The 18,780-nt window shown below is 40.0% G+C and overlaps 1 protein-coding gene across 1 annotated transcript in view; it reads left to right on the plus strand.

Moving 5' to 3' along the window:
- samd10b (sterile alpha motif domain containing 10b) overlaps positions 1–18,780 on the plus strand; it is a 64,347-nt gene that overhangs the window by 23,487 nt on the left and 22,080 nt on the right. The window contains exons 2-3 of the mRNA XM_054794351.1: positions 4,476–4,660; positions 16,745–16,913. Of these exons, the coding sequence (XP_054650326.1) occupies positions 4,476–4,660; positions 16,745–16,913 (354 nt within the window). The remainder of the gene's footprint in view (positions 1–4,475; positions 4,661–16,744; positions 16,914–18,780) is intronic.

Raw genomic sequence — 18,780 nt, forward strand, 5'->3', positions numbered from 1 at the left:
AAAGAGTGGCACAATCATCCTGTGGCGTCTTCCTTCCAGAAGTCGTTAAAGTCACTGTGAAGGGCAGAGGGTGATAATTCAACACCAGTTAGTGACAACTAGGACATGGAAGATTTGGCAGTTGTCCAAGCTAATCAAGTGCTGGGTGTTGAGACAGAAAGGTGACAGATTACTCAAGATTCTGACCAGTGAGGACACTAATCACCCTTGAGCACAGGGGGCACGTTCTAAGACCTGGCTGAGTTGCATTGTCCCAGCCAAACTGCAAGGCCAGGTGTAGGATTTGGCCCTGGTCCAGCCTGTCTGTTTGTACAAGTTACTTTCTGATCGATATTTCCAACTGCATTTCTTTGGGGATTATGGTCCTACGCCAAAGCAAGAAACTATTAAATTGAGATTTTAAAGTTTAGAACAGTACATATGTTTGGTACTTTTAGAAAAAGCTAAACGCTTGTTTTGAAAGTGTCTTTCGATGTTGCATTTTCTGTTGTTTGCTAATTTCTTGCCACATATGAAGGCAAAGGAAGATGTCTATTCAGAATGAAACTATTTTTCTTGCGGGATTTTTTTTTTTTTTTAGGGATGTATTCATGGTTATGGATAGATTAGCACGGGGATAGCACACTCGCAAGGTCTTTTACGTGTCTCACTGCACACACTGCCCCCTCCCCTCCCTGCCTTTGCTCATCCAATCAGCAGTCAGAACGCAGTGTAGATGCATTCACGGACTTGCGGTGAGTCGGATATTTCAAACTTCAAATGCACATTTTCTCCACTTCGGTGTTAAAAAAATCACAGAGCTCGGCGTGGGAGCCGCAGTTGCTGACTGCTGCTCTAGTCAGTTACAAATGTAACTTTAAAGAATGGACGTTTAGAGCTGTACTGTATACTTGCTCACTTGAACTTTATTGCAATCGTCAGCAGCAGGTACAATCACCATTACACACGCTGGCCCGGCTCACTTTCTGTAACTGTTCCCCTTGTAACCTGTGTGACTAGGAACCTTTACATTACAATCCAATTCTAGCAGATGCTACCTTTGTACTTTGCTATGAATACTTTCTTGAATTCAATAGTTTTTCACCTTCTTTATCAAAGTTCTGGCATTTGCAACTTTCTTGCATATCATGGTGGGTTCATGAAAAAAGCACAGACAGTCTGACACATTTGTGGCAATAATTTTGAGTGAAAAACAACTCCTACAAGAACCGGGACTGTACTGCTAAACTTTAGAAAGATATATGCTTAGCTATACATTTGTTCATAAAGGTAATTTAAACAATGTCTTTTTATTACTCAAATGCTTGGCAACCAGTGGGAAAAGGATGGTCTCAAAGAGGTTGTTGGAAGGTACGGGTATTTAATTGCTTCTGTCTGACTTTAAATTCTCCGCCATACCCTACCCTCTGCCCCAGGGGGTTAAGTCAAACAAGTCTATTACAGCTTGCTCTATGGCCGCTTTATCTTCTTTTTATGACTTCTGGAGCTTCCAAGGTCTGGTGAAATGGCAGTGAGTGAGACATCAGTGGAACCGAGATGTAATGATGCTGTACTTCATCTTAAAAGCGATGTCTGTGAAGTGTCTGTGGGATAATTGGAGAGCTCTGTGTTTAACACCTTGTCAGATGAACTTGGTTCATGGTTTATTTATATGTCTTCTACTACGCTCTGTCACCAAGATATATTCAATTGTCAAACTGCATAAATGTGAAAGTGATAAATAGAAACATCTCACGCTCTTTCTTGTCTGTCTGGCTTTGGCTCTTTCTCTTCGATTGGCAGGTCTTTAGGGTTGCAAGGCGCTTTTGCTTCCACGTTCGTTCCTCCTGTCTCCGCTTCCACAGACTGACTGGCAATAATTACATTGGTTAGTCCCAACGACCCAAAAGACCTGCCAGCTGGAAAAAAGCAGAGAGAAATTCTGAGGGGAAACAAGTTAAAGGCAGATAAAGTTACAAAGGCAGCAGAAACAGGCTATATGGAAGCAGCAACATCAGTGATTCCTGCCGGCTGTTCTTCTTGTTCTCAACTCCACTTAATTTTTTTGTGCCCCCATCGTGACTAGACAAACTCTGTCTTCTCACAGCTGCCGACTTGAACAGACTTCTGTAGAGTTAACGCATGTTAGGTATCAGTGGTCTGTATAGAGACATACTCCTGAAAAACTTGTTTTCCTTGGATGGAATGACAGGTTTGCTCACTTCTCTTTCACATATCTGCAACTCACTTGTAGGTTTACTCATTTTGCAGAGGTGAGTAGAGATGGAGAAATGCATCACAGGGTCCAAAATTCCTATAGAAAGCAATAAGAAACAGAGACAACGGTTGGGTTGTGTTCAAATGAATGCAGTACCAAGGAGTTACAGAAGTGGTTCTCAACTATTTTCTCAACTATGGCCTCACTGGGGGCCAGAAATGTTTTCATGCCCATTGAAATACTATTAAGAAACTGATATATCTATTTATTTATCTGTATTGTACAGATTGAACTCGAAACTGAACCTAGCGAAATGCATCAAAATGGAGAGCAATGAAGCACACAAGCGTATCAATGAGTCAAATCGGATGCTGAGTACGACAAATTCATACATGTTCGCAGGTCCGCACTAATATTAAAGGTCCTCCCTCTCTCTCATTTAACATTTATTAATTGTAGTTTTTTAACCAGTGGAGAGTAACTATAAAGTGTGTTTAACTCATTCAATCCCAGCCGCTTTTCAAAAGACAAGCCCTTCAGTACCGGCCATTTTAGACGATTTTGACTGATCTTTCAAGGCACACAGGCTTTGTGTGTGCGAGTCAGGTTGTATGAGTGTGTTGAAACCGTGTTGTGATTTACTGCTTGTTAATGTAACCGAGCGTTTTACGATGCCAGCTGACGTCATGCAAATTCTGAGTGAAATAAGGACGAGAAGCACGTTTATTTTTGCACACAGCTTGTCTTAACCATCAACAGACGTTGTCACCTTATACTGTATAATATATCTTATATAAATATCTTACATTAATAACGAAATTGGAATTGCGTCAGAAACGATGTCTTCTTTAACCACAAACACAGTTTGTTGAGGATTTTGCAGCAATGTGTGCAGAGGATAACATCGCATTAGACAAGTTAGCCAAGCTACATCCATTTTTGAAATACTGGACAAAATTGGCCAATGATGTATTGCGTCAATAAATGTAAGGATTTTTGCATTTAATTAACAAACATTTTAATTTACTGTAATAAAAGTACACACTCTATGCTGGTAAAATGGTGGCAAAAGGTAGAAATCCTAAAAATTCTAAAAAATAGAAAATTCAAGAGATTCAAGAGTTTTATTGTCATATGCACAGTAAAACTGGTGGTTCCACTATGCAATGAAATTATTGTTCTGTTCATTCTCCCAAAAAAGAAAGAAAGAAAAGCACAAGAAAATGAATAAGAACAGAAGAAACATAAATACCAATAAATTAAGCAACAACACAACAACAACATAAGAGCCATTAATACAAATAAATAAATAAAGTACTATGAGTGTGTGCGTGTGTTGCGTGCGGCGTGTGTGAGTGCTTCGTTGAGAAGCCTGATGGCCTGTGGGTAAAAGCTGTTTGCCAGGCTTGTGGTCCTGGACTTCAAACTCCTGTAGCGTCTGCCTGACGGTAGGAGTGTGAATAATGAGTTTTGTGGATGTGTGCTGTTCTTGATGAGGTATATATATATATATATATATATATATATATATATATATATATATAGGAAATATAGAGGAACTATAATAGAATTTGGAAAAAATAAAACAGATTTCACTGGGCCCTAGTCTAGAGGGCTCTTATAATGTTCAAAACCGCATTTAGAAGGTCGTAAACAGGTTTTCTTTGCTGTAACTACAAAAATATTAAATTTATACAGTAAATAAGGAATCCTACTTCACATAAATTCACTTATCATGGTCTTGAAAAAAAAACCCACGATAAACGAGGCATAATGTAGGAATACAGACCCCGATAATACACTGTGGCATTTCGGCCCGTGGCCAATACATACAATAAATGATTAATGATTAAATGATTAAAAATATGGAGTGGGTCTTCAACTTGCATCTCTAACAGTTTCCACTCTTCTGGCAAGACTTCATATAAGATGTGCATGTGGAATTTTTGTTCATTCATACAGAAGAACATTTGTGAGGTTAGGGGTCAGTGATGTAGGAAGAGAGGGCCTGGTTCTCGGTCATATCCACTTATAGTAAGTAAAGTAAACTTGCATCATAGCACTGCTGCCCTTGACCATCACCAACATTGTTTCTATGTATGACTCACCCAAAGCATGTAATCTATAATGAATGCAGGTACTTTAACCTTTTAGAATATCGTATTCTGCTGCTGCTGTTCCTCACATGAAAGAAAAGTATTCATGAAAGTCATTACAAAGTGACCACGTATTATCTCCCTTACGTCTCTCCTCCTTGTCGGCCTTTTGCTCTTCACAGCGGCTTCAAGCTTCAGTTTTTGCCGCGCCTCCCTGGAGCACACGCTGTCGGCCGAAGAGCTAAGCTACCAGCTGCCACGTCGCTCGGGAGGCAGCAACCTGACCTGGCATGACGGGCGCGGCCAGATGACGGCACACACACGCACTGTCAAACTTCTGCAGCAGCCTGGCACGGAGGGCATACAGGTATGAAGGCGTGAAGCCGAGCTCAGAGATTTAAATACTCAAAATTAGATTCTTTAACTAATTAAAAACCTTATATAATTATAACTACTGTATGCTTTTGAAATATGGTTCTATCTCCCACTGAGTTGTCTCCTGACACTCAAAAAGGTGAACGAATTAGGGGAAAAAGTAAAAAATACTAGATAAATAAAATTAAAACATAATACGCTCAACAAAAATATAAACGTAAAACTTGTTGTTTGCTCCCATTTTTCATGAGATGAACTCAAAGATCAAAAACATTTTCTATGTACACGAAAGGCCTATTTCACTCAAATATTGTTCACAAATCTGTCTAAATCTGTGTTAGTGAGCACTTTTCCATTGCCGAGATAATCCAGCCACCTCGCAGGTGTGGCATATCAAGATGCTGATTAGACAACATGATTGCACAGGTGTGCCTTAGGCTGCCCCACTCCAAAATGTGCAGTTTTATTGCAGTAGATTTAGCCAGATTTGTGAACAATATTTGAGATAAAAATGCCTTTGTGTACAAAGCAGCTCTTTAAGTTCATCTCATAAAAAACGGGAACAAAAGAAAGCGTTGCGTTCTTATTTTTGTTGAGTGCAGCACAGCAACATTCTGGGTGGGGTGTCTGTATTCTGATCTCAGTGGAGTGTGTTACATCAAAGGCATGCAGCGGATCCATTCAGATACGGGTTTAAGTTTTCAGAGTCCCAGATGACAACACACGATCGCATCTCTCTTTCCTGCTGGAGATGCATGTTGAAATTTCCGTTTGCAAAGACGGATTGCGTTGTTGCTTCTTCCTGGCCTGAGGTAGCAATACTCTTCCTGTGTGCTTGGCACCAGAGAAACCAACGCCAGGCTGTCTCTATCTAGGCAAACCAAAATTGCCAAAGATAAATGATGGAGTCATAATATATGTATAGATGCTGACAAGGCTGCATGGTAGTGGCGAGCATGTCTGCCTCACTGTCTGGAGATCTGGGTTCGAATCTGCAGGTACTTCCCATATTACTAAAACATGCACTAAATTGTTCATAGGTGCAAATGTGAGTGTGAATGGATGTTTTGTCTATGTCTGCCTCATGCCTGAAGTCAGCTGGGATATTCTCACCCTAATGAGGACAAGTAGTATAGAAAATGGATGGATGGATTTTTGCTTTTCAAATACACAAAGCCAATTATACATTTAAGGTGCTTTAATTCGCAAACAAATGTAGCCCAGATTATGTTTTTGTGTTTTGAGCTGTCAAATCACTAAAGTGGTGAAGGCTCGGATTACCCAACACACATAATTCCTTATCTGCATGGGGCTTTAGTTGAGAAAAGCTTGCACAGTTTCGTAATTTACCGTCATGTAAAATGCATTCACTGGTAGCTCATAAATGTTGCATTCAAAGTAGATGGGTGAGAATAGTACCGGTACATCCATATGTACCGTGTATTTTATTGTCCGACAGAAAATAACATCAGCACCTCGGAGTCATTGATGCATCAAATCTTAATGGTGGTAGAAGGGCTAATTGTTTCTCTGCTCTTACGTGAGAGAAACTTGTTATGTAACAGGAGAGTGAAATGGTTATGATGTAACAGCACTCGGACACGTAGACCTCCCTTCTCTCTGATGCGTCTACTACATGCCTTACGATAACTGTCTGAAATGGTCATTGAGTTCTGATGTGTTTTGTTTAAACCTCAGTAGCAGCAATCTGCAAGTGACTGGTGTTGCTGTTTGATTGGCTTGGTGGCTCGTTGTCTCAGCAGTAGAACAGAAGCACAGCAGCTGGAGAGCCACTAATGTCCACACATCCCTTTTGTGCAGATTTGAATCCCATCTGTGCAACCCATGGTGGGACAAACACAGTGTAGAAAAAATATCTCAAAGCATTCCGCCTGCGCTTGACCCAAAATAGCACATGACACAACAGAGTCTCCTTTTCTGGCTCCAGCTGCTCACATGAAAGAGAGTCGATAGCCCAATTGAGTACTCCCTCTGGCCTTAAGGAAGTTTGCAACATTGAGGCTATAATATGTACATTTGCTCTGCAAGATTGTTCCATAATTCATAAAAGAGTGCCCCCTCAGCTATAACAGCTATAAAAGGCTTAATAAAAGACGAGTGGGAAGCTGTTTCCATATGATTACACAGCAGAAGGATAATTAAACCTCCTCTATACCATCAGGCTTATCGTCTGCTCATGGCAACAAGCCTCTTCATACATTATTTAAAAAATAGCAGCACGGTCCTTCTCTCCGAGGTGTGTGCATGTCTGTGCGTTCATACTTAGTTCTGCAATCAATGCCCGTTCTTGCCTTTTTCAGAATCGCACATGGCGAGTAGACTTACAGGAAGTCCTCTCAGGAGCGATGATTAGTTTATTCTTCATTACACCGTTTATGCACACATCAGCTCTAATGAGGGAAGGTGAAGAACACTCAGTGTCGACTGCATGTTAGGTGTGACCTTGACAATATTCCTATTCTGCCTAACAATAACACCTGCAGAACAGACACATTGGAGAGCACAAACACAATTAAGGAGATCTACACATACTTAGGAATATCAACTTAAAAAATCTAATTAAAATCATAAAATAAAAACACATGATGCATTTATTGACTGCAGTGTAAACGCATTCAGATGTCGATAGATTATTCTGTAGGTTTAAATTGCATGTTTCCTTATCTTATAACATTTAAACATGTCAAATATACATTGAAATATGTCAAACAAAGAGAACATACACTCTTACAATTAGTTTTTGAGACAAAAAGACTAATAAGAAAAATTATGTGGAAAGAGGAGTGGAGCTTTCTGGCTAAACATGAACTGTATCACCTGCAAAGTCAGTATTAAACACTCCAGTCCTGGATGCTCACAAGTAAAAGAAGGTTGAAAGTAAATTATTGCTACGAATGCAGTTTGGATAAGATCTGTAACTTACAGCTTCGGACACTGTAGGCACAGAAAATTTCATTCCAAAATGCGAGACATAAAATGAGTTTTGGAAAGGTTTTGTAAAACATTACCATATTGTTATCAAGAGATAAAGTTTAAAGGATTTGTTGTTAAAAAGATTGCATTGCTCCAGGTGCACCTCCAAGCTGAACTATCTACTACTAAATTGATTTTTGATGGATTCACTCTGTCCCATGCTTACATCACACATTGTTTGCCAGATGGGGTGAAGGAGAGAGGTTTGTGGGTGGCCCATTATGCTGTCTGACACAGAAGAAGCCCCTTTGGATGAGATTGGGTAATTGTGGCAGACAAAATGCAGGAAGGTAAAGACAGCCATGTCTCTGTTTTTAGGACAAAAAAGGACCCAGGCTGTTAGGGGATAATGGGCCCTTGTAGCATATTTTTTTCTAAGCTTGAAGGTCAAAAAGCCAGTCAGATGTTCTAACCAAATAGCTTTACTCAGTTAACTGTAAACACACCTCTCAGTGCACTCAAAAACAAATTGTCCTTGAAATTAAAGCTTCAAAATCGTTTAAATGGTACACTGACTTGTCATTAAGAGTATCTTCACTGCTCTATAATATTGGTGAACCAAAACTGAATGTGTTTTTCCTCTGCACTTGCCCGTAAGGTTTCATAGAAATTGGTTATGTGTCTTTTTTTGAGCAAGCCTGCAAACATGCAACCAACAAACACACCAACACTGAAAATAATATATATTTACTTTAAAAACCCTCGTCACTTTTTGCACAATTATATTCCAATTAAACTTTACCGCTGTAAAACATTAAAATGTTTTGGTTTTATCACATAAAATCTAAACAGGATTAGTAAGTAAATCTTATATCACACATATGTTTTGTTAAATTGATATGTGAAAAAACAAAGTAAAGTCTATTTGACTTTTTTTGTAATCATTTTTAGTGATACGGAAATACTGAGTAACTCTTATATGCACCTATTGTTTAGCGTATTGGATTACTCTGATGCTATTCATGTTTTATTTTATTTTAACTAGTGCTGTCAAGATACGTCAAAATATTGATACATAACAAAAACGTTTTATTTGAGACTAGTCCCAAGTGCTGGCTGGGTAGGAGGCTGGAAATGCTACATGCAGAATTGTAAATTAATCAGGCATCACCAAACATACTTTACTCACCAATATTTTCTGTGTACCATAATTTCCGGTGTATAAGCGGCTACTTTTTTCTCACGCTTTCAACCCTGCGGTTTACACAGTGATGCGAGTAATTTATGCTCACGTTCTAATCTCGTGGTGTCTTGTATACTTCAGAACAGCCATTTTGCGCTTCATGCGCACACCCTCGTCATGGAAAACACACAAAGAAATGCATATGATGCAGCTTTCAAGTTAAATACGATCGATCTTGCAACTTCTGCGCTAGTTTGACAGTGGATCCTGACAGCGTGGAGAAGTGTAAAAAAATCCACTATCACCCACGGGTTTCGAAAGGCTGGACTACTACGTGATGACGAGGACAGCACAAGCTCAATGGCTAATTTGACTCGAGAAAAAAGTGGCACTGAGAACAACAACGAAAGAGAGAGAGAGACAACGGCACAACAAAGTGTGTGACGAAGGAATTGTGAGGCTGTTCAATTCTGACAAGGAAGACGAAGACGGCTGTGAATGACTTTTCTGGTAGGCCAGTGTTGATCTAGTCATGTTACACACACTGTTCAACACTGTTTAGGAAAAAAAATCATTTATTTAATTAAAAGTTAAAAAAAATCTTTCCAACATTGTTCTGCGTACTAAATATCCCATGTTGCAATGTGGACACCTGTTGCTTATAGACAGGTGCAGCCTGTATATACAAATCTTTTTTTCTTCTTTAAATTTAGTGGGTGCGGCTTATATTCCGGTGCGCTCAATAGTCCAGAAATTCTTTCATTTTGACAGTAAAATGACATGTTTACGCCAGCAGAGGGTGCGTTATGGTGCTTTCAGTATGGAGACTGCAGCGGTTAGCTTTAGCCACGCACCGCTCAGTAATAAACAAGCTCAGTCATGAGAAGACACTAACTTTGGATCACTCTCTATTGTTTCCCAGGTATGCCCCAAACTTTATTTTCGATCCCTTAGTTGACTCACTATTAGATATTAAAGTACAGTGGCACCTCGTTAGCACCTGCCTCGGTTAGCACGTTTTTCATTTAACGTCAAACATTTACGGCAACATTTTGCCTCAGTTTCATGGTTAATTGGTTCCAGACCCAACCGGGATAAATCAATATCCGTAAAGTAGGGTCCAATATTAATAAATGGAATCTTTTTGTACTTAGAACATAGGAAACCTGTTTATGACCTTCTAAAAGTTTACCATTATTACAGCCCTCTAGACAGGAAATAACACCCCTTTAGTCACCTTTACACGTGTATTACCCAATATACTGTAGTAGACATAATAATGCAAAATAAGCGTTTGCATTGACACGTTAGCATTGACATTGTACTTCTTGGTGGCCTCATCAATGTAACATTATTGACACCTAGAGACCAGTGTGGAATACTACTCCTACTGCCTCTGTTTGTGGTTATGAAGAAACTCACGATGCACTTCAATCGCTGTATTAACAATACACGCAGTAAACATTCACACAGGAGGTGCTGTCGGTCACTCTGTACACTGCTGACCTGCTGCTAGCACTCAGCTAACAGTCAACTCTAACCAGCTGACATCAAACATGTCACTTCACGGGCCCCGCTTCTCAAAGGCGCTCTTAAGTCACAGATACTGTATTACACTTCATGTCAAGTCTTTTGAATGCCTTTATATTTGTATTTTCGTTCATTTAGCAATTTTAATGCTTTAAGATGCTTAATTTAGGCCATGAATACAGTATGTACAATTTGCTTAAATATGCATTTTTTTAAACTAACCTCACCTTGCCCTCCCTACTATAATGGAAGCCAATCAGCGAATGCTAAACAAGCCCAAACAAGCAGTAACTACGCCGTGATTTACTGCGCATGTGCCGATTCAAACTTGATGTTGGATTTTTTTTAGGAATGTACTTGCATTTTGGGCCGCATGTTGGCCTCACATTGAATAGACTGTGGGTTCTCTGTTGGAACATCTCTGTGTGGAGTTTGCATGTTTTCCCCGTGTGTGGGTCTCTAAATTTCCCATAGGTGTGAATGTGAGTGTGAATGGTTGTTTGTCTATATGTGCCCTGCGATTGGCTGGCGAACAGTCCAGGGTGTACCCCGCCTGTCGCCCAAAGTCGGCTGGGATAGGCTCCAGCATTCCCACGTCACCGCAACAACAAGCGGTATAAAAAATGGATGGATGTACTCGCATTTTTAGAATGGGGTACAATATGGAAAAAAACAAATAGTATAATTTAATTGTTACAGCTACCTTAATATTCAGTAGTTTTCAATGATTAAATCACGTTTCAATACAAAATCCCCCAACATAAGTTAGTAAACACTGAACCCCTATTTTTTTGATGTACATATTATGTCGTTTTGTAAAACTAAATTTAGTACATCCAAAATAATAACGTGTTAAAGTAACTTCCATATTGGTGGAGGTCTTTATTCATCGTAAACACCTATTATGCCTAACAGGCATCAGATAGAAACTGCTTCATCCTGGCGGCTGATGACGGTAGTGTTGCATTGCCGAGGTGGAGACTCCAAGATATGAAACAAAAGAGTGACAAAACAAAAGGAGCCACTCATTGTGCACATGTTGGCAGGAGGCAGAAAAGACGGTGGTGCTGGTATAATAAGCCCATTAGTTGTCATTGTCCTTGTTGTGTCAATCATGGTAAATATAGATCATTATGAAAATCCAATCTCCTCTTTGTCCCTGCTGACTGTCCCTCGCCATTTTTATTTGAGTCCCGAGAGCGACAGAAGTTAACACTCACGCACAAGCACAACTCGCATATTCAAAGCCACTTTTTGATGCACAAATGTGCATGACAAGACTGGGCTTGTTAAATAACACGTCCGCATCAGCCAGGGACAGCAAGGGTTTGGTGTCAAACAGAGGATGTGAATGAAGGATGAGAAGTGTAGGAGATATGCGTGATCGTGTATCAGGGTCTGTCAGGGTGGGATGGAAGAGACAGATTGAATCTAAAAAAAGCAAGAACTAAACAGAGATCAACTGACAACCGGATGAGATGCAAAGCAAGGCGTGAACTGTCTCGGCTACGTACTGTACAGTATTGTTGTGCGCAACAAAACACACATGCACAGTTACTCTGGACATGGCAATATTCTCCATTAATACCTTTACATAGAGAATGTTGACGATTCTTCAAGCCCAGGGCTCTCAAACTCAATTTACCTGGGGGCCGTTGGAGATAGGGTCTGGTTGTGGCTGGGCCGCAGGAAGTATTGGGAATAGGGCTGGGAATCTCAGGGTACCCCACAATACGGTATGACACGCGATGCACGGCTCCCGATAATGATAATATCTCGAAACAGTGATAGGGTGAAACAAAAAAATAAATACATTTCATAGTTTGTATTTTGCTGCATTCAGCTGAGATAGGCTCCAGCTTACTCGTGACCCTAATGAAGACAAGCGATACAAAAGGGGTGGAATTTTTGCAGCATATTTTGGTTTGGTTTGGTTTAGTTTATTTGAACATGAAGGTTACAATGGAATACATCTCATGAATCATCCTTTCACAGTTCCACATGTCCAAAAGGAGGAGGAAGAAGCAAAGCTTATTTAATCCTAGCCTCCATCCGTTCTACATCTTGTACAGTACATGTTGTTCACTTCCTGTATTCCATGTCATGATAGTCAGAATAATACATAATAAATAACGGTAAGACCCCCCCCCCCCCCCAAAAAAGAAAAATTTATATGTATATATATATACATTAATAATAATAATAATAATAATAATAATAATAATAATAAATACATAAATGTTTAAAATAAATATAAATAATATTTTTAATAAAAAGAAAAAAAGATATTTTTTTTTAAACACAAAAAAATAAATAAATAAACCTGACAGAACATTTTAACCAGACCACAAGCAGCAATGGTACAAAAAGAATGAGGATGTTTTAGCAACATTAAGTGTAAACAGGATTTTACTTGATTAGTCTGAAAAACAGTCAAGCTATTTTAAAGTCATTCAGAAAACACAACATCTCATGTCTCTCAAGTAGATCAATGCTATAAAGTAGAATCATATCAAAAAGAAAGATTTTTTATAGCATTTATACTACTCCTCCATGTCTAGTCGCGGGCTGCAAAATATGACCTGCCGCGAGTTTGAGACCACTGATTTAGCCCCACCATTCAGGCTGATGGCATACACTTCATGAAAACAAGCTACAGGGTGATTGGAAAGTAATCCCCTTAATGAGCAACCTGTATTACCCTAAAAAAATACCTCCAAAGGAGTTCAGCACATCACCAGTCATGAAGCTCACTGTATGTCACTGTTACCCATAGTGGTTGCAGATAATGAAATGTACAATTGTAAATGTCTATATTCCTCACAATTACAAGTTAAACGAGGTTTTTTTTTTCATCCCAAAAAGGGGGAGTGGTGTTAGTGGTGTATATGTAAAATAGTTTTAAGGTGGCTAGAAAAATGCAGTCAAGTGCCCAAAAGGTCTCACAATTAGGAATTCCACCAATTGTTGTTCACCCCACAAGCATGTTGTGGCCCCACAGCTAATCCAGGTTGACCTCAGCACAATGTACATGGCTAACTCAACAGTAAATCGACAATAACAATGAAAGACAAAAAATAAAAATGTACACCGCTAAGTGGGCTGTGTGTACGCGTGGCGTGATCCACACTCATCACTCATAGATGAGTGAGTACACATTATAAACAATGGTCATTTTCTGACAGAATACATGAAACGTTACTTAAAACTTTGCCATTTCATTTTCAGATTTGCCTAATCTGACAAGGCCCTACACTATAGTATACAGTACTATACCTTCTAAATATTCCATATGCCAATTTCTTGTATAGAGTGATGACTTGAAACTTTTAACAGAAAGGCAGTTACTAAAAATGTTGTTTTATACAGGCGGAGAGACGGCTATATGCACATTCTAGCATGCTGATTCTGTTATTAATAACAGTATGAACCTAATATCATTAGAGGTTTTAGTCTAAATCAGGGGTCTCAAACTCAATTTCACTGGGGGCCAGGGGAGGTAGAGTCTGCGTGAGGCTGGGCCGCATCAAGTATTGGGACTAGGGCTGGGAATCTCAGGGTACCTCACGATATGATACAATTCACAATACATGGCACACAATGATGCTAAAGGGCCACCCCTCCCCCGGTCCATGTGATAACACCCCCATTAGTTCAGTGTTGGTGTTTACTTGCCCCTGTAAGTATGGAAGTAACACTGAGCCCGGATGTTGCGGGCTGCAGTTACACTACCCTTTGATGTCCAGTGGCGGGCCGCAAGATACGATTTAGTGGGCTGGAAATGGCCCGCGGGCCGCGAGTTTGAGACCCCTGGTCTAAATGAATGGCTTACGAGGTACACAGAACATTGTACGTGCATAGAGAGCACATGTGTATACTTCCCATCTTCTGCTTCGTGGTCCTTATCTTGCAGCTCTCATTATACTTCCGCTCCACGTTGAGCTTCAACTGCTCCATCCCCCCTCAGTTGCCCCCTCTGCTCCCTGTGTATGTAATGAATGAGCAAGCTCCTCCCACTGGACAGAATTAGGTCTTGGGTTGAGTGGAGGAGCCGACAAAGTGTGAACAGGATCAACAGAGCACTGGCCAGAGGAGGTACACTGTAATGTATGCTCAGGAAAACATGCAAGAATCGTGAGGTGGGGGGAAAGATGGAATGGGGAATGATGCTGAACTATCATTCAATTTGCCTTCAGCTGGGTTTCTACACGATGAAAGTCATCATTTATATAAAGTACCCCTGCATAACATGCTGTCCAACATACACAATTCTGTCTTGAAGCCTGTTTGCTGTCTGCCTTTCTGAAACTTTATTATTTAAGACACTTGGCTGCTCCATATGTAAATAATTGTACATTCCAAATGAAATACTTTATTTACACGCTTGGTTTTTGACAATGCTAAGGTCAAAACCTGCCTCCATCTCTCGTTGGCACATCTTTGCAGTGGCCATTTATGTGCTACGAACAGCCTTCATGTTCAAATATTTTTAAATATGCAATTTATTAACATTTTATTAATAACCATAAGCAAATGCTGCAAACTATTCATCTTGTCAACTTCCATGACATCCAGCGAGCCAGACCAACGTTTCTCTCCTTGCTTGCTCTAATATGAAGCAACATCTTTAAAAAACGTCATGCAATTGTGCCGAGTTCCAGTGTGCTTTCAAATACTTAATACCGGGATGCAAACTTAAATCAACATCCCATCAAAAAAAGAAGAGGAAGAAAGAGGAATTAGTGTATTGTCTGAAGCTAACAATAGTTGATGATTGCCCTGCAGGAGCTTGCAGGGCTCACTTGCTCTAATAATCACTGTGATTAATCCTCATTATGAGGATTGTTACATTGATTGGGATTATATTTGCGTGCTTCCAGCTTCACTGCGGACACAAGCGGTAGCGTCCAAAGATGAGGGAGTATTTTTACAGTCTCTTGTCCGCGCTCAATCTGAATTTTCCTCACCTTTTCCAAGTTCCATTTCCAGTCCACGATAATGTGGTAGATGTGTGTGCGCATTGTAAATGATCAATTACATTAGTGCTCGGTAATTGAACCTTTGAGTGAGTGGACTGGCCGAAACTTGACTGGGCTAATTGGTGTTGGTGAAGTGGTTAGATAGGTGCAATATTGAGACACAGATCCAATGATCATATCCGTTAATATAAAACAAAGCTGCTCTATAAATCAGTGTCTAACATAGACTGTATTCCTGCAACTGGTGGCTGGTCAACGTTTTCTGTTAAGCTGCAAAACTGCGTGCATGCTGCGCTTGTTTGCATGACATGTCTGCATAAATAATCCCCATGACATGTAGTCAGTGATGAAGTAGAGCATTTGGCAGCAGTTCTATGTTCCCGTCATGTTTTACGCTTCACTCAGTCAGGACGTTAATCCGTGGATTTTGTATGCGTAAATGAGGAAGATTATAATGAAGAGGGAGGTAAAGAGATGATTTCTGCCCACATTACATTTGACACCATGACAGAGCCAACAGTAGAAAGTGAGAGGATGGAGACATCCTGCATAATAAAAAAGGCTGTATTTCACTATTTGACAGGAGTGTCCAAACTGTTGGACTCTTGTACTGTATGTGTGAATGAAATGAGAGAACGAGACGAGATTTTAACATTATATGACAATATATTGCACTCTACTAATTTAATTTTGGCTACATTACACTCTTCTGTGTATGCTAGCGGCCCGCCTCCACCCACCGAGACAAAGAGACTGTTTGACTGACAAAAGGGCTCACACCATTCATGACGTTCTATGGAACAAACGCGCCAAGGTGCTGAAACCAATGCACAGAGTGAACTCTCTTCCTGCCTGTTTGGAGGTGAGACACGAGGAAAAAAGACACGCATGCACTTGGCAATATATTAAGGCGGGCAAAATGATCCAATTTATTTTCATTTATCCATCCATCTTCTATGCCGCTTATCCTCACTAGGGTTGTGGGTATGCTGGAGCCTATCCCAGCTGACTCCGGGCGAGAGGCGGGATACACCCTGGAATGGTCGGCAGTCATTCGCAAGGCACATATAGACAAACAACCTCACATTCATACCTATGGACAATTTAGAGTCACCAATTAACCTAACGTGCATGTTTTTGGAATGTGGGAGGAAACCGCAGTACCCGGAGAAAACCCACGCACGCACGGGGAGAACATGCTCTTGTATCTGCTCTTGTTAGGTGGAGCAGGTGTACATAATGTTGTGTCTGATGAGTGTATATTATTGCATAAAAGACAAAGCAAATAACTTAAAAAGCAGTTCGTTTATGGGCCCTGGTGGGGTGATGGTCCAACTTGTAGTACAAGTACAACAAATGCTGTTACTGGCTTTTCCTTGTCACTTCTGTATACACACCCCACACTTACATACCACATCTGTTAATCTGTGTTGTGTGTGTTTATTTTCAGCTGCATCCAGGTGAAGCTTTTACTGTGTATCACACCAGCCCAACGTTGTCAAGTCTGTCCAAACCCGTAGTGCTGTGGACTCAGCAGGACGTCTGCAAGTGGCTTAAGAAACACTGTCCTCACAACTACCTGACCTATGTAGAAGCCTTCTCTCATCACGCCATCACAGGTACAGGTCCAACACATGCATGTCATGAAAGGGAGGAAGCGGGGCTTGCTTGACTGTCCCGATGTTACTGTTTAGCCAGACAATGTGAATAGGTGCCATAAATAAAAGGCTCAGCATATCTCGCGGTGCAAGTTTTATTTTTAGGCACGTGGTCGCACAGCTTAGCTTGGTTTGTGGCTCCACAGCTTAGCTTGCTCAACTGGAAGAAGGTTTGCAGCCAAATCTCTCCAAAGGAGATTGAAAAGGCGTTCATGTGTAGTCATGAAAGAACTGCAGACTATTTTTGGTGATCTGAAGCTAAGCTATGGGGGGAAAAAATGATGGGTCATTACGGTCTAAGTTCAAACAATACCTCTCTCAGGCAGAGACACGTAGATGTTTATTTGGTAGCCTTGCTATTGACACACTCATGAATATGACAGTTCCTCAAGGTGTTCCATAAATGTTTTATTGCCCTGCTTAAACGCCAAATAATAAACACACTGTCAGCATCGGCGTCTGTAATGAGTGACACTGTTGATTGCATCATATGCGCTCTGCGACTACCATAGTGTAGACATATATATATTCATATATCTGTGCATAACTTATTAAACTTCATTTTCCACATTTGACAAGACACTTTCGTAATAATAGCACCTTTGACAATCAATAAACAACTTTTAATTAGGGGTGTCAATCGGTTAAAAGTTTAATCGTGATTTATCACATTTTTTTTTGGCTGTAGTTAACTCAGAATTAATCACAATTAATCACATAAGTCTAATCTTTAATCTTTAATAATTAGGCATGTAAATCTCTTTGTGATAAACACTAGGCATCTAGATACAGGAGTTAAGATACGATTCAAATTTTTAAAAAACCCTAATTCGATACAGTGTACAAACGATACCATTCGATTCAATATAATTCAATGATTACATTTGTCGATGTAGACGTTCATTTTACATCATAAAGTAAAGAAGCCAATTGTATAAAAGTGTCATTCTTACAGTATTTTCAAATATGTCAAAGAGCACATCATATCCCCAAGCATGCTGCAAGGCGGGGGTCCCCAACCACCGGGCCGCGGGAAACATTCAGGTGCAATGATTTAAAAAAAAATGAAATCATTTGTAAATAATGATTCCCCGCGACATTGCGGCATAGAAAATGGATTTTTTTTTGTAAAGGGATACACATTTTAGAAATAGACGCCATTGTTTTATTTAAAAAAATAATATATAGTTAGAAATCCCACAAATTTTGCATGTGTAATTGCGAGCGGCGACTTGTTCCACGGCCCTTCAACGCACCATTTAACTTTGCAATGCATCTTCTCCCAGACAACTTTTCTGGTTTTTCTTTCACCTCATATTGAGTCCCAAATGCAGATACGATGTGGGAGTGCATAACGGTAAGCTCTGATGACCTTATTGAGTGCTAATGTACATACAGTATTTGTTGGTGAACCTCTTTGAATAAACCAAGTCCAGGCTTTTACTGGCGGATGGTGGCTCTGAATTCATTTGGTGCTTTTAATTTGCTGTTGTTACTATCATAGTTTTGCACAATACATGATAAATAGGATATAGTAAATCAGATCGCTATAATGTACGTACGTTTTGTGTGTTGAAAATCTTTCCCGGTGACCAGCTAGCGTGTTGCTAATGGTAACCAGGGCTAATTCTATTTAGATCCATTGTCACTGACACAAGTCCCCAAATAGCTGTCCTCGGCTGTGCCTGCTCGTAACTAGTAGCTCATAGTTAAAATTTTAGCTAGCAGTTCAAAGCAAAAATCTGCTTTGAGAGACGGCTTACATGTAAAAAACACTCGTTACTTGGGACACTCATATGCCACGGTGCCACTGTATAAATGACTATTA

This window comes from Dunckerocampus dactyliophorus, chromosome 1 (assembly GCF_027744805.1).
Source record: "Dunckerocampus dactyliophorus isolate RoL2022-P2 chromosome 1, RoL_Ddac_1.1, whole genome shotgun sequence".
Classification (NCBI taxonomy): Eukaryota; Metazoa; Chordata; class Actinopteri; order Syngnathiformes; family Syngnathidae; genus Dunckerocampus; species Dunckerocampus dactyliophorus.